The sequence below is a fragment of the Leptidea sinapis genome, chromosome 4, assembly GCF_905404315.1.
Source record: "Leptidea sinapis chromosome 4, ilLepSina1.1, whole genome shotgun sequence".
In the NCBI taxonomy this organism is placed as follows: domain Eukaryota; kingdom Metazoa; phylum Arthropoda; class Insecta; order Lepidoptera; family Pieridae; genus Leptidea; species Leptidea sinapis.
The window spans coordinates 7,524,864-7,542,184 of NC_066268.1; the positions used below are offsets into that span (position 1 = coordinate 7,524,864).

A 17,321-nucleotide genomic window follows, 5' to 3' on the forward strand; every position below is an offset into this window, starting at 1 on the left:
AGCCGTCTAGGAGGAGTTCAGTGACATACACACGCACACAAGAATTATATATATAAAGATATTTCAAGTTGGTTGCCAAGTCTCATTATGAGGTCTCTAGTTGAGTCATGCGTTACCTAAAATCATAGATTTAGAAACTGTACATTTTGTTAAAATTCATTCATTCGTGGATCGTGGAACTATTGCGTGATATTCTCTTTCATAACATTAGCTATGTCTTTTTTATCTTCAATTTCATCTTCCTCTTTCTATTCAATGTTTGTTCGTTGTTGTTGAATGCTTTGTAGTACTCAAATCTACCCGTGGCGGGAAGACAGCTATCACAGCGCACGCTTCGCTTTCTACCGTTATCGGGCATGCGTTTAGGGCATGCTCGATGCATACCCTTGATGAACAAAAAAGGCACAGTGTGGGTACAGCTTTTGCTTATTACGACGTTGTGGGGCGGGTCATTGTCTTCCTTAAATATGGCGAGGGAAGCAAAGCCTGGTTAGTCTTTGCGTCACACTCGTGACCAGAAGCTGTGAAAGCTAGGTTTTTTTTATGATACTAAGGGACGAGACGAGAAAGACGTTCAGCTGATAGTAATTAATACGCCCTGCCATTACAATGTAGTGCCGCTCGGGATTTTTGAAAAACCTAATAATTCTGAGCGGCACTACAATTGTGCTCATCACCTTGAGACATAAGATGTTAAGTCGCACTTGCCCAGTAATTTCGCTAGCTACGGCGCCCTTCAGACCGAAACACAGTAATGCTTACACATTACTGCTTCACGGCAGAAATAGACGCCAGGCTGAGTTACTAGCCTTACATCAAAATCTGGATTATGTCTCAAAACAATATGAGATTTCAGAGAAAGACATAGCCGAACACATCACGGCTATGGATGGATTAATTGAATTAAGTAACTATAATGCAGAGCGTTTTGACTCAATTTCTAAAATGTATAGTAATTGTAATTGTCACTTTTCCACAGGCCCTTCAGGCAAAGAAAGTAACAGTAAAGCAATTGCTCAATCTGTCAGGGCTCCCACTACTCCTGGTATTAAAAATCAACTCTCACAAACAATTTCTTCACATAAGAAACATATTAAGATTTATAGCGATGACTTGGGAAGAAATATGGGGTTGATTTTGCATAAAATTAGTAACGGGCAGTTAGTATCAAATATTTGCATGCCAGGGGCAAGTTACTATCAAATTATAAAAAGAATTCTTAGTGATACTCACTGCTCTAATACTTCTATTATTGTTATGATTGGGAGAAGAGGGAATTTAAATAAAAATGTTCTACAAAAATTATACAATGAGTTAAATAGTTTAAAAATAGAAAATCTTATAATATTCACACTGCCATTCATTCAGGAAAACAAAGCAAGAGACAATTTGAATAATATGTAAACCCTATTGTCTCATTCAAATTATGTGACATATAATGGTAATTTATTATCTAGTAACATACACATAATTGACATTAATAATATAATTAATCATAAATATAGAGGCAATGTTTCAGAAAAACTCTCAAACTTGTATTTGAATTATAACAGTACTCCAAATGAGATGTATGGTAAGTTATTTAAAATAATTAAAACAGAGTTTGCTTCTATATTTACTTCAAAGACAGTCAACTCGGGTGGTCTCTTGTCATTTAACAACTGGGCAACAGCTGGTATTCATAGGAGCAGACAACGGTTATATGAACTATATAGTGAGAGATCATCATGTAATCATGATGTATCTTTCCTTGTATATGTGAAAAAATATTCAAAATTATTTAAGAAAGTTTGTACTATTGCTAAGTCAATGCATATTAGAGAAATAATTAAAAATGCTTCAAATAAAATAAAAATGACTTGGAAAGTTATTAACTGGGAATCTGGAAGAGCGAAAGACTGCAAGTTTGAATATAATCTAATAATAAACAATACAAAAATCCACTCTGAGCAGGAAGTAGCTTCTGCTTTTGAGAATTTTTTTTCTGACATTCCAGTTTCCATCTCAAGCACCCTTGTCTCCTCCACCAGTGTTGCCGAGTCACTTCTTTTGGAAAATGTTAAGGAATGTAAACAAAATTTCAAATTCAATGTTGTTAGCCCAGCAGAAATAATTAAAACTTTCAGATCCTTAGAAATGAAAAAAGCTGCTGATATATGGGGCATATCTGTAAAAATAATAAGTTCTGTTATTGACGTCATAGCACCATATCTAGCACTAGTTTTTAATAGCTGTATTGAACATGGCGTGTTTCCTGACCTTCTGAAGTATAGTAAAATTACACCAATATTTAAATCAGGACTCACTTCTGACCCGAATAACTATCGCCCTGTTTCGGTGTTGCCGACCCTTAGTAAAATTTTTGAAAAAAATATTTTAAGCCAAATGCTTACTCACTTTAACACTTATAAGTTACTTCATATAAAGCAATTTGGCTTTACTAGGGGACGCTCGACTACGGATGCAGGTGTTGAACTCATCAGGAATATTTTTGAGGCCTGGGAGGAATCACAGAATGCACTTGGTATCTTCTGTGGTTTATCTAAGGCTTTTGATTGTGTTCAGCATTCAACGCTGGTCAGGAAGCTATGCCACTATGGTATAAGAGGATCTGCACTCGATCTTCTGATCTCATATTTAAATAATAGGATTCAGAGGGTCGAGGTGAATGGCAGGAGATCTCCTGGGACTCCTCTCGGTATGGGGGTACCACAAGGGTCTATTCTTGGACCCTTCCTCTTCCTAATTTATATAAATGATCTACCTAACCTTGTAGATAAAAAACACAAGGTAGTATTGTTTGCGGATGACACTTCACTTATATTCAAAGTGAAACGAAGCCAAGTTTTATATGACGAAGTAAACAATGCTCTATCTGACATCGTGTACTGGTTTAGCGCCAATAACTTATTGTTAAATAATCATAAAACCAAATATATTAAATTCACCGCGCCAAATGTCAAAAATGTAGATGCGAATATTTTATTAAATGGAGAGGTGGTAAAACCAGTGGAATCTGCTATATTTCTTGGCATTACTCTTGATTCCAAATTGCAGTGGGGACCCCATATTGAAGGATTGGCGAATAGGCTTAGTTCTGCAGCATATGCGGTTAAGAAAATCAGACGGTTAACTGACATAGATACGACGAGATTAGTATATTTTAGTTATTTTCATAGTATTCGGCCTATGGTATATTGTTATGGGGCAGTGCGGCCGATATTAATACTATCTTTGTGCTGCAGAAGAGGGCTATTTGCGCGATTTATAACCTAGGTCCTAAAGAATCATTAAGAGAAAAATTTAAAGAAATAAACATTTTGACTGTTGCTTCTCAATACATTTTTGATAATGTTTTGTATGTTCATAAGCACATTGAGGAATTTTCTAGAAACTGTGACATTCATAATGTTAACACGAGGAACAAACATAAACTTGTTATGCCTACTACTCGGTTGGGTCGAGTTAGTAAGTCTTTTGTTGCGCGATGTATATGCTTCTACAATATGATCCCAGAAAATGTACAAAACAAATGTGTTACGAAATTTAAAAGAATTGTTAAAAAACGTTTGTGTGGGAAAGGTTATTATAGCATAAACGATTTTCTTAATGGCAGCACGGACTGGGAATAAAGCCAACACCCTCAGGCTCTTTAATTATAAATGTTTATTGTACGATATTACATTGCAATCCATACTTTATATAAAAAAAAACCCGCTGAGTTTCTTGCGCCCATTTTTCTCAGGTCTGAGGCAGTCTCTTTTGAATGGGTGGTAGATTTTGACGTTCAATAAGTGATTTTAAATCCTATTTTGAATAAAAATGGATTTGAATTTGTTGAAAAATATATAAGATTAGATCATAAATACGTTTAAATAGACTGCGACAAATATGAAAACGTCGAAAAAATTGAGGTTGACTCTTAACCTTTATTTTGAGCAATGCTACTCTTATACAAAGTCACATACTCATCGCGAGTATAAATCATAGCTTGACACGCACACTAAAGTTATAAACCTGGCCTGTTTTCATCAATTTTCTAGCAGCACGATCTCTATCTAGACGATTAAATTATCTTTATTTTTTATGGAAAAGTAGGTTAAACGAGCGTACGTGTCAGCTGGTGTTAAGTGATCACCGCTGCCCACATTCTCTTGAACACCAGAGGAATCACAGGAGCGTTGCCGGCCTTTAAGTAATGTGTACGCGCTTTTTTGAAAAGATGCCCATGTCGTATCGTTTCGGAAACACCGACAAGGAAGTTCATTCCACAGCTTTGTAGTACGTGGAAGAAAGCTCCTTGATATCTTAACTTGTGGCGTGTCGTGCGAAGTTGGAATTCGGCGCTAGGAATCAGGTGAAACAGCTCTTCGGAACACACCCCGTGATAAATGGGGAACAAAACACACAATGAAGCGATGTCTCTACGCAACGCCAAGTAATCCAGCCGTTCACAGAGTACTGGGTCCCCGACAATTCGAGCTGCTCTGTGTTGCACATGGTCAAATGGATCGAGCTGATACTCCATGTGTATCCTTATGTAAGTATGTATGGCAAAGCAAGTTAAGCCTTATGCAAATGTTGAATAAAGACCATTATTACAAACCGAATTACGGTGGCAACTAAATATTACAAAAAATGTTAGGTTACTCTCAAGAGACAGAAAATCGATGGTTGAATAAAACTATTCATAAGTTGGTTTTCTTACCTTGAAACTTTCTAGAACTTTTCTAGGGGAAAGATTGATCTGACAAACATGTTTAGAGAGTTTAGTTTGGGTTATATAAATAAAACAAATCTTGTAATAAAGTAATATTCATAATATTATATTTTATTCATATCACAAAGATAACATATTGATAGTATTGGTAAAATGTAACATCATAGAATATTTGTTAGACAAACAGTACGTATTGGTGTATGAGGCAAGGAAAGGGCTCAACTGATGGGTGGTGTTCGGAGGATTTACAACACATATTATAGTATACACTGAAATATGCGATCATAATTTGAACAATATATAGATAAACCTGACCACGCTTTTTTTTATGAAAATAAGGAACGAGATGAGCAGGACCTTCAACAAATGGTAATTGATACGCCCTGCCCATTACAATGCAGTGCCGCTTAGGATTCTTGAAAAACCCCAAAACTTCTGAGCGGCACTACAATTGTGCTCATCACCTTGAGACATAAGATGTTAAGTCGCACTTGCCCAGTAATTTCGCTAGCTACGGCGCCCTTCAGACCGAAACCCAGTAATGCTTACACATTACTGCTTCACGGTAGAAATAGGCGTCGTTGTGGTACCCATAATCTAGCCGGCATCCTGTGCAAAGGAGCCTCCCACTGGTACAATGCACGCTTAAATGTGGCTAAAATATGGTCCGCAGATAAAATTGTTAAAAGCTTTTAGAAGCCCCGAATTCAAATGAAACAAAACGAGGTTTATGACAATAACGAAGAAATTTAAATAAAACACTTTTTAAAGGATTAACGGCCGTTCCCAATATACTATCTACAGATAGAGATAAATTACTACCTTCTACTGTCAGTAATTAGCTGTCAATAATCTGAAGCTGTCCCAATATACTCGATAAGTCATTCTTATCGCCTTATATTGGGACGCGTGTATTGCAATTTCCGTACAAACTTCTATGGCTGGTAAGCTGTACGTCCTCCCATTGACAGTCAGCGTGTACGGATAAGGTGAGTTACCGTCGATAAGTTTATTGGGACAGAAAAGCCACCGATAGTTACGATTTTTATCTCAAGTAAGAGATAGACTGAATATTGGGAGCGGCCGTAAAACGCATGTAATTGTAACTTTGTTTTTAAATTTGCCTTTTGCGTAAAAGTGACATTTTTGTTATTATTTTAGTTAACCCGACGTTTCTAGACCTTTTCAGATATCGTTTTCAGGATAACTGAATCTGGAAAAGTTTATATAGAATCCCTTAAAAAAGTGTTTTATTTAAATATGTAACAAATCATACCAAAGAAAATACTACTATTAAATTTGTCAATATTTATTTATTTTTACAAATATTTTCACAATTGTACATTATTAGCAAGACAAAAGAAACGTCATATAATATTCTTAATCTACGAATATGGTCTTATTTAATATTATATACATGATTGTCTATCATTTAACTGACTTCTAATGAGAAATTGTATAGCAACAATTGACTTACTACTTACATTGTAGTATTGATAATTATTAAACTTAATTTAATCTTTTTGCTGTCGCAGTAAAACATGTCATCATCGACGTAAGTCAACGGCGTGCCTAATTCAATATAGCTGAATGGAATCTTAAATAAAAAATCTTTAATCAAATCTTTTTTAAATTTAATGAAATTGTGTTAAACAATTAACTCGGTGGTAGGCGCACCCCATAATGCAACACTGTCGTTACCGGGTAAAAAAGGAACAATGGATTTATTTTAAAAATGGGTATTTATATTTAAATAGATTTTTCACAAAACAATGTGTGAATCAATTATACATCTGTTAATGTAACGTAATATTTTCTATTTCATGAAATCACAGCATAAATTGTGCTTTTTGCACATGGCTTACAATGAAACAAAATTTAGACTATAAATATATTTGATTTTTTTTTATCAATATAATTTGTAATCATAACATAATATCCTTTCTTATAATAATAATTGTAACAAGTATTGAGTTGGCATTTTTTTCTAAAAAACGCCGCGTGCATACTTGCCGCTTATTCAAAATGGCGGACGATCCTACGTTCGTCGAAAGATACCTAAAATGGCGCGGCAAAAAAGTAAAGCAGGATTAAAATATTAACGCAATTAAGAACTATGTATTGAATAATTCCCGGTAGCGACTTCTGTATACTTTACTATTAACTGAAATATTCTTATAATAATGAGTGCCGTCAGTGTACACACTTCTCTATTCCAAGTCCCACTGAGTCCACCAGTTATTATGAAAATTTGGTAATCTGTCGCATTCTATGCAACTAAAGGGTGATCCAAGTAGAGATACTTTTTTTGTTTAGTATTGTTTGGCATTTCATAATGGAAAGACTAACGCGTGAACAAAGTTACAAATTGTTACAAATCGTTCAACTTTATTACGAAAATTCAAGTTCTGTGAAAAATGTGTTTCGTGCACTTCGCTCAATTTATATAACAACATAATCGGCCTACTGAGCGTACTATTTGTACTATTTACACCATCACCCATTTTGAGACCCAGCATTCATCATTGGATAATATTCGACCGAAGAGACCACGTCCAGCACGCAGTGAAGTAAATATAGCGGCCGTAGCTGAGAGTGTACACGAAGACCGTGAAGAGTCAAGTCGGCGCCGTTCGCAGCAACTCGGACTGACGTATGGAACGACTTGGCGACTTCTTAATTTGAAAGCGTACAAAATACAGCTTGTGCAACTGAAGCCGCTCGACCTTTCCAAGCGACATCGCTTCGCTCTATGGGCTCGTGAAAAGTTCCAAGAACATCCAAGAGGTTTTCAAGGCAAATTTTGTTCACGTTTTGCGTCGTTCGATTGGCCACCAAGATCATGTGATATCACACCGTCAGACCATTTCCTTTGGGGATATGTCAAGTTTATGCGGACAATCCCGCTTCGATTCAGGCCTTGGAGCAAAACATCACGCGTGTTAGCCAGTTACCAGTCGAAATGCTCGAACGAGTCATCGAGAATTGAACTCAACGGATGGACCATCTGAGGCAAGCTGCGGCCAACATTTGATAGACATAATCTTCAAAAAACTAATGCCAGAGAATGTGCTTTCAGATGATAATAAACATTCCCAAATAAATTTGAATTTTCTGTGTTTTTTCTTTAAAAAAGTAGGGAACCTCGAAATGGATCACTCCTTACAATAAGCAATTTACTACTACTGAACTTTTTAATAATAGTAAACGTTGCTTTATAAGGAATGTAAATAAAAGTCTAAAGGAAGGTATAAGTTAAATATAATTCACAAACACACACGCACACACACACACAAACACACACACACACACACTTACACATACATACTCACACACACACACAACCACACATATGCCACGTGTTATTAATATATTGTAAATCCGTTATTAGAAGTAAGTTCTACAATAGTATTATTATAACCTAAGTACTATGGATTTTGTGATGTAATAAATAATAAATAAATCCTTTACAAAACGAAATAGTTTGTCAGAGCTAAATATGCATGGACCCACAAATCAGAAAGCGACGAACATTTACATTGTTCCGGTCTCAATACCAAGCGGTAGCTGGTAACGAAATATTACCTACATTAAATTTCTAAACTATCATCAATCATTGTTAAACTAACTATTTTCAAAATGAGGACTCTTTCACAGAAATCAAACTCGACCTCTAAAGACATTATTTATTCATATTGACGACCCATTTAATAACGAGACTATTTTTATTTGCTAGAGCGGGACTTCTGCGGAAATACATAATAAAAAAGGATTTTAGTTTTACATTTTTTTCGTTTATAAGATAGAATTTTTATTATATTTGGCTTACTAATCCCCAGTAGTGGCTTCAATTCACATAGACAGTAAATAAATAAGGTATTATGCGAATATTTTAAACATTAAAAATAATTAAAGAAAACAATCATTAAATTTAAAAATGAAAGCAGGGTCTCCTACTAGACGTTGTGCCCGTTCACGAGCATAACGCTTGGACCAGCCATCAAAACCCTCCACTATATTTTTAGGAAAGGAATGGCCCACCTCGTGCACAATTATCTAATCGACTTCAAAATCGACTTCCTTAATGTTCTTAAGAATCGTACAGTGGATGAACACCATTCATCTAGGTTCTAGATGGTATTTCAATATAAATTGGTAACCAAAATTCCTAACATAGTTTTAGTTACTTAGTTCAGTATATAATGTTACTAATAATAAAACAATAGATCAATAAACTTAAAGCATGCTTATCTCGAAAGATTGGTAGCAAGAATTGGACAAACTTCCACTCAAACCTTCCTACACATCGTGACACGTAGGTATCTATCGAGTTAACTGAGAGTACACACATTTACACACACGCAAACACACACACATTTTTGCTTATAAATAATGTATTTTAATTTTTAATGTCTTTTATCTGTTGTAGTACATTAATTGTATAATGCTATCCAGGGGTGAGGTCCTGTATATCTGCAATACAGGGTCAAGCTACTTCAGACACCAGATCCTCACAACTACTAGCTTTTAAAAATGTAACACTAATGTATTCCTAGTGTAAGATCTTGGTGAAGACAAATAAATAGATACTATTTTAATTAATAATATATCTTTCCACAATCACATTAAAACATTTTTGGAAAATTAGCAAATCTATATATAGGCATTGTTGCTCAAGAGAATATGCAATTTTAACACTCACTACATTCATTGCAGTATAACAAATAGGTAATGTCAAGAAATTATAAAAAATAGTTTTTTCAGATCTTTAAAGTTTTCGAGTTTTTCTATTCCCATTCTTTGAAGAAAATTCGAAGAGGGCAGTATTATAATTATAAGTACGTTATGTGTTCCATTTTAATTTAAATGTAGTCTTTATTATCTGTAGATTGTCCCCGAGCGGAGACCCCATCTTCTTTATACCGATAAGTAATATTCTTTTACATAAAATGAGCCCTTAATTCAGTTAAGTTAATATTAGGAGACTCTTTCCGGAAATAAATTAGCAATTTATAGGCTTTATTGGAAACCATTCATTGAAAAGAATTCAATTTTAAAATGGGGATAAATACAATAATACAATTGTTTTAATCAGCAAGTAATCGTAATTATAATAAATAACTATAGTATCTATCGGGATCTATTTATCTAATTAAATCTATTAATCTATATATTTGGGTGATTATTGGCTTGGACTAGGATTCTTAGAATCTCTATAAATATAATACACGAAACCATACAGAAGCGTTACTTAAACATAAAAAAATGCGTGCGTACAAAGTAGACATGTCAGAAGTCAATATGAAGTCCTGGTACATGTTGCTAGGATGACACAATATGATTTTAACCGATATAAAAGACATTACTATCACCACTACCATATTTATGTTTTCCTAGTGACTATGTAGTAATACGTCGCACGCATGACGTCAGAATATATTATTAAGGTATACTCGCGTCATACATAAGACAATCTCTTCTTACCCTTCCGAAATCAGCAAATGCCCCCGCGTCGCGGTATGCCATAGATCGGCGCGATTTGGGTATTATTTTACGTGTATTAATAGGTTGCTTATATTTAGGATGATTTGAGTCAATGTACAAGAAAGCTATTGAAACAAGCTGTAAGATCATGCATATTAAACCATCTTATAAACCAAATGAGGGTTAGAACTTGGTCAGGGCGTAGTGTGACATATGGAACTTCCCGATTTCGGAAGGTTAAACTATGATCCCCTGGTGCCTAAATACTGTATAATGCTTTCAATCTCATTTTCTCCCACGTATATGTCTCTTTTAACTGTCGGGTTTTTTTGTTTCTTCGACTTTCAAATCACAACGGTGCTAAAGAAGATTTTACTTCAATTATTATACAGCTTTAAAAACATGTCATGCATGTTGATATTGGGTAAGAACATAGAGATTTAGAATAATCTAATAGAAATGTTATAAATTATACTTTCTTTCAGAACTATTTTCACTTCACATTAAGTGGTACACTTGCAACGTTGCGGATAGTGCCCTCAATGCCCCTATAGATTTGCAGCATTGCTGTAAAATTGATGGCAGAACGCACAAATTTAATTTTTTTTGTTAAGCAGCAGCTTTGAAAGTATACCGATAAATTTTACTATTTGAATTATTTATATAGTTGCACGTTCTCGAAGAGTTTCGCTGTTAAATGTGCCATTTCGAATTATAATAAATCACTACTTCAGATTAAATTTCCGCTCGATATCTCGTTAGCTTTTCTATGACTTGGGTTTGGTTGCACCACGATGAATGGCCGATCGCAATCCCAAATTGGCGTTTCTGCTTTGGCATAAACCCATAAACGGGAGTTTTGGCGATCTCTCTTTTCATTCTATTAATAACTGTTGGTGTTCTTAATTCGAATGATGGTCTTCTTTCCTTTTATTTCTATCCTTTATGATTTTGGAAATTAAGATTGACACGGATACGATTTCGAATAATACTATAATTGGGTTGACCTAATTGGTCAATGTAAGCGTTAGATAGTGATACCATCCGCGTCACGTAGACGGCTGGCATTCCACAACCGCGCGTTTTGTTCGAAATTTCTTGCCTCGCACAGCCACTTTGTGGAATCAACTACCGGCAGCGGTCTTCCCGAACAAATACGACTTATGGACCTTCAAGAAAAAAGCATACCTTAAAGGCCGGCAACGCATTTCTTGACACACCTGTTGTTGCGGATGTCCATGCGCGGTTGCCTCACCTCTCCCCATCCCGTGAGCCTCTTGCCCGTTTGCCCCCTCTCATATAAAAAAAAAGATATAATATTCAAAATACTACAGATTTAATGCCAATCGTGACTGATACGACTTGTCGATAAAAATCGGTTACAGAAACAATTGATTCGCTTTCCTTTTCTATCTCGCTGTATGCCCTTAGACATTTCCTTCTCTCTCGATTTGTTGGTATACTTAGTAGTCGCTAGTATATTGAATTGATACTGCTAGTATATTGATTGGAATTACGCACATTCAAGTTCGATTGATGCAGGAATAAAAATTCGGGACTCTAAATAATATTAAATAACATAATCCGATAAGCCACTTTGTTTTGCAACCAAGCGATTATATTTTGAATTACAAAAACTTCATTACTTACACGACTTGTTTTATATGCGATAAGTTTAGAAATTTCTTCGGAGGTATTAACAAAATCTGCAGTCCATGTAAGATAAGATACCTTGTGCTTCGATATTATTTGTTAACCATAAACTGTCTTTCTCTGTTTGCTTAGTTAACTCTTTCTATCTTTAAGATAAAACTTTGAAAAAAAAATCTTTCTTAAATCTATGTCTAGACCCATCTACTCAAGATGGGTCTACTAATTGCAAATTTGCGAAATATTCTTCTTCTTTGTCATTGCTTAGAACATCAACTCATGCTGCTATTTTAATGGTTTTAAATCATACTGGCAGCGTAATGAGTGCTTCCTAAGCCTTAAATACTAATAAATTGCGCATGTCTCCCAAGGTGAAGCAAAGTTTACGGATCAATTTTTACTACGGTCCTCTGTTACCTCCACTCACACCAATCATTTTCTTGCTTATCTTGACCTGACCTGTAATTACATCACCAATTTGATCGTGAATTTTAGTAACCTATTATAATACTATACCACAATCGTTATATACATTTCGAAGCTTATCTAATTTCACCCTCTTAATATTTCCTACATAAAAAATCACCTCAATTTTAGGTTGCTATATTAAAACTGTCTGAATATAACCTGACAAAATAAATTAATTAGATCCGGCGCTTATTCCGTTTACACTTCCTGAAAGTAAGTCTCCAAAATGCTAATCTGAAATCGGGAGAATAGAACGCGTAAATAAATGGATTTATCGCGGAATTGAACCAGCCTAACCATGTTAGTATGTACATTAGAACTTCGTTTACATAGTTGCTTGGTATAAAGGGGGTGAGGATGTAATACACGAAGAATGGCAACCAACACGCGATAAAACCTCCGACAACAAAACTCAACGTTTGAGCTGTTTTTGTCTCCCTTCTTAGTGATGATACTCTATTGTTTTCTGCGTCTTTAACTGAATGGGTCGCACGCCTTGAATCTTTGTATTTGAAATTTGATTTAAACTGGACATCGCTGTAAGATTTTGAATCTTTTTCTTTTGCCTTGGCTTTTGGTTTCTTCTCTGTGCGAAAGCAGCATGGGCATTTCTGTTCGGTTTGAGTGGTATTGTCAATCTGTTGTGATGCGTGGGTAACTGTTTGCTTAGAAGCTGTCTGTCTGAGAGAATGTTTGTCTGATCCGGAATCAGACTCTGTCCGGATGCAAGATAAATTTCCTTTCTGTAACAATTAGAAAAAATCTTTGAATATAAAATATATAAGTATTTATTTGACCGGAAGACCAAGTGTTGGTAGGCCCCCACAAGATGGACCGATGATCTGGTCAGGACCGATTGTCGCTCGTGGATATCTTTGGGGGAGGCCTTTGTCCAGCAGTGGACGTCTTCCGGCTGATGATGGTGATAAGATATATTAGAAAACTGCTTGTTAAAAATATTTTTAGTTATTTCAATAATTCAGAATGCTTAGACAGAGTAGTACAAAATATATAATTTTGAATAAACTAACAATCTGGGGGTCTATTTTTTATTTATTTATAAATACAAAAAACCCAAAATACAATACAAAAAAACTAGTACCAGTCAAAAGTTCCCCAAAACTATACAAGCACAGGGAGATTCGAAATATCAATTACATAAGAATGAAAAGTAAGAACACAATATTTTATGGCATTCGTGCGCCAATATACAAATACGTAAACATGATCCGTATTCGTAATGTCTCCGTGATTATCATAAATGTATTGTTGACTCATTGTCTATCGTCGACACATTTCCGATGCAACCGATATCGACGGATAGGACGATACTCTGCCCGATTACTATGTGATTATTAGTCATTGTGCCATTAATCGTTATTTATTCATAGAAGCTTAAAGTTTGTTTCTTTTAAAGAGTTCTAGTTTATTTTACAGTACTTATTTAGAACTTTATTTATTTCTAAATTATTAGTATGTGGTATTAGAATTTGTTATAAAAAACCCCTTTTGATCTTCTTTCTTCGAGTATATAAAAATTAATGTTATACTATTTAGTATAATATTTATTATTATGAACAATTGTACAGGACTAAACAAAGAAGGTTGTGTTCAGTCAATAGAGCGTCACATTGTAAAGGGCAAATCTAATCTTTTATGAGGGACCAGTCAAATAAAATTTGCCGTGGGCGTTCTCCTATTGTACCCGGATGAACTTTAAAGAGAGATCGCGGGATATTACAATATCGCTTTACAAAGCGCTTAATATTCTCCCTTGAAATACAAAGAAAATTAATAACAAAAAGTGTGTGTGTACTTTATAAAGCGTTTCGCTACAATGGCAACATTAAATAAACACACGAGTAGAACAACATAACCGTAATCATAAAAGAATATTCAAAAATAAAATACATAACTCATCTAAATAAATAAATTTACCATAATATCGTTTCGGAACATCCTGTAAGATATCTAGTAGCCGCGCGCTAACGTAGGCACTGATACCTACTTTGTGTCGTATTATGCGACCACGTAAGGATGGTTAAAATTTTGTTTCCTAAATATATAATTTGTTTTTTTGAAAATTTCAATTATTTACTGTTAATTTTAGAATTATTTTTTACGATTAAGTTTAAATAACTTTGCCCGCGTGTTTATTTAATATCGCCTTAAAATCGCCAACCTGTATACGCCAGAAGTTAAACCTCTTTGGCGCAATAAAAAATTCCTTTAAATTTTGTTCCTCGTGAGTGCGTTTGTGGAACGAACAATATTATGAAGAAGAAGGTATTAAATACAAGCAATAAAATATTATTATTCCACAAAATTTAGTTGCGTAACGTTTATTTTAATATCCTTAAATTATTTTTAAAACTTGTACATAATATTAAAATTGAAAAAAATAAATATATTTATTAAAATCTTGTCCAAATAGAATATTTACGAAGTACGTCAATGGATGTTAATAGGCTATTTTAACCAGTCATAAGCCAACTTGATACTTTACTTGAGAGTACTGAAGGAGACATAAAAGCCGCGATAGTTAAAAAAGAAAAAAAAATTACCTTACTACATTTACTAGTCGTACTGGCTAACTGCTGATGCCGTCTGGCAACCACACAGGATATTCTGGCATATACATACACCATCACAATCATTGGCAGGAAAAAAGACCCCATCGCCGAGAAGACCACATATCCTGGGTTTTGATTGTATCTGCAGACACCGCCTTGGTTATGATCTGGCTCATACCTGTACAAAGAAAATAAATACGCAAATCTCTCTTAAATCTATTCCAACCATTGTAAACTAGTTTTTTCCAGTAATAACAGCAATTTTTACTCGTGGGAGGCTCCTTCGCACAGGTAGGCGGCTAGATTACGGGAACCATAACGGCGTCTATTTCTGCCGTGAAGCAGTAATGTGTAAACATTACTGTGTTTCGGTCTGAAGGGCGCCGTAGCTAGTGAAATTACTGGGCGAATGAGACTTCAACATCTTATGTCTCAAGGACGAGCGCAACTGTAGTGGCATTCAGAATTTTTGGGTTTTTCAAGAATCCTGAGCGGCACTGCATGGTAATGGATAGGGCGTATCAATTATCATCAGCTGAACGTCCTGCTCGTCTCGTCCCTTATTTTCATAAAAAAGAACTTTATCTCTTTTAGGCAAAGAGATATCTAATAGGTACGAGCAAGTTCTTTGTATGTGAAATTACACAAAACATTTCAAAAGCTTATCAGTCCTCTTAGTTACAACAAATTAATTGTGTAAACAAAAGAAATTAATTTACAGTCTACTAATACAGATTCTTGTGATGTAAACAAAATAATTAAATTGTATTGTTGTAGTAAGTTACATTTGATTTCTGTAGTAAATGAATTTAGTACGCTTTTCATAATATTTTACTGAAATTTTATTGATTATGTTTTGAGGGAGGCCTTTGTCCAGCAGTGGACGTCTTCTGGTCGATGATGATGATGATGATGGGGTGTTTTGTATTATCATAAAAATTACATAAATTATTTTAGATTTCTTACCACCCAAACATTGGTGGACACGTGATTGCGCCAGCGACCACCCAAACGAACAGAATCATGGTCAATGCCAACTTCTTAGATCTTCTTCTTCTAGAATACGTCAATGGTCTGGTGACGGCTAGATACCGATCTATGCTTATGGCGCAGAGGGAGAGAATCGAGGCAGTGCAGAGAAGAATGTCCAGGCTTATCCAGATATCGCATAGTATCCAACCCAACTCCCATTCACCTAGAGAATATTTATGTTTATTGCTTCAGAGATTCACATCATTTAACCAGTAGCCGCGTACTGACTGAGCAAGCAACCTCGGACATTTGCCGCGCAACTTTTGTCGCGGGAGGCCACAGGAGGCGTCAGTCTATAGATTTTTTGTTTGAGGCTGCCGAAAGCGATAAGGCCGAGCCGAACAAGAAAAGTGGTGGAAAACGCCTTTGGCATTTTAAGTTCTATTTTCAGAATACTGAAGAAACCCTTTCTAGTGGAACCAGAAAAAGATTCCATCGTTAGTTGAACACAACCATCTTGAGTGCGCGCAGCAAACTTCTAGGCGCTTGCACTGAGCTTGCACAAGAACCGACAACGTTCGGCTTGGGCTGGAGCCACTCGTACGAGGCACGTCTTGATCGACCGAGGATGTTGCCTCGCGCGGCTGCCTCTCGAGGTTGCTCGCTGAGTCAGTACGAGGCTGTTGGCGTTCAGATTTAATTTAATTTGGTAGTATTTGCAGAAGAAAGTATAACACCTTGCTTTTTTTTTTACAGAAAAGTATTTCAAATCAATATTGGCAGCGACATTTAACTAATTCTATATTATTGAAGTCATTAGACTTATCATGTAAAATGAACTGGATAACTGATCATAAAAACCGGCCGAGTGCGAGTCGGACTTGCACACGAAGGGTTTCGTACCATTTATAAAAATGGTAAACAACATGTTTGTTGTATGGGGTCCCTTTTAAATAAATGCTTTATTTTAGTTTAATTATTAAGCTATTGCATAGCTTCTATCGCGGGCCTTGAGCGTGGGGACCGAATCCAGAATTTCCGTAGCGAAAATAACCTAACACTTACTTACTAGATGTATATAGATATTTCGGCACGCTTTTTACAGTTGCTGTGGAACAGCGATAATGCTCGTTGTGCAGAAGGTCCCAGGTTCGAGCCTTTTTATCACGTTTTTTTAATTTTTATTATTATGACAAGCATTTTTATTTAGTTTCACCTGTCCCGTTGTCTGTCTGTAATCAAATCTTGCAAGTAAAATTTTACTCAGTTTGCTTTTTTTAAAATTAATTTTATTTATATAAATACTGCATAAATAAAATAAATAAATAATTATAATTGCATAAGTTGATAAAAAATGCTATGCAATAGCTTCACCGCGGCAGTCCCCGAGTGCCACACTTCTTTTTTTATTTTTAAAGTGAATATCCTGTGAATTTTTAAATTCTACCTGTTGC

General features: G+C 35.3%; 1 protein-coding gene across 1 annotated transcript in view; it reads right to left on the reverse strand.

Annotated features, from left to right (window-relative positions):
* Window positions 1-12,188: 12,188 nt before the first annotated feature.
* LOC126979752 (octopamine receptor 1-like) overlaps window positions 12,189-17,321 on the reverse strand; it is an 84,470-nt gene continuing 79,337 nt past the window's right edge. The window contains exons 3-5 of the mRNA XM_050829265.1: window positions 15,862-16,090; window positions 14,887-15,073; window positions 12,189-13,065 (exon numbers count right to left, since the gene is read on the reverse strand). Of these exons, the coding sequence (XP_050685222.1) occupies window positions 12,499-13,065; window positions 14,887-15,073; window positions 15,862-16,090 (983 nt within the window). The 3' untranslated portion in view covers window positions 12,189-12,498. The remainder of the gene's footprint in view (window positions 13,066-14,886; window positions 15,074-15,861; window positions 16,091-17,321) is intronic.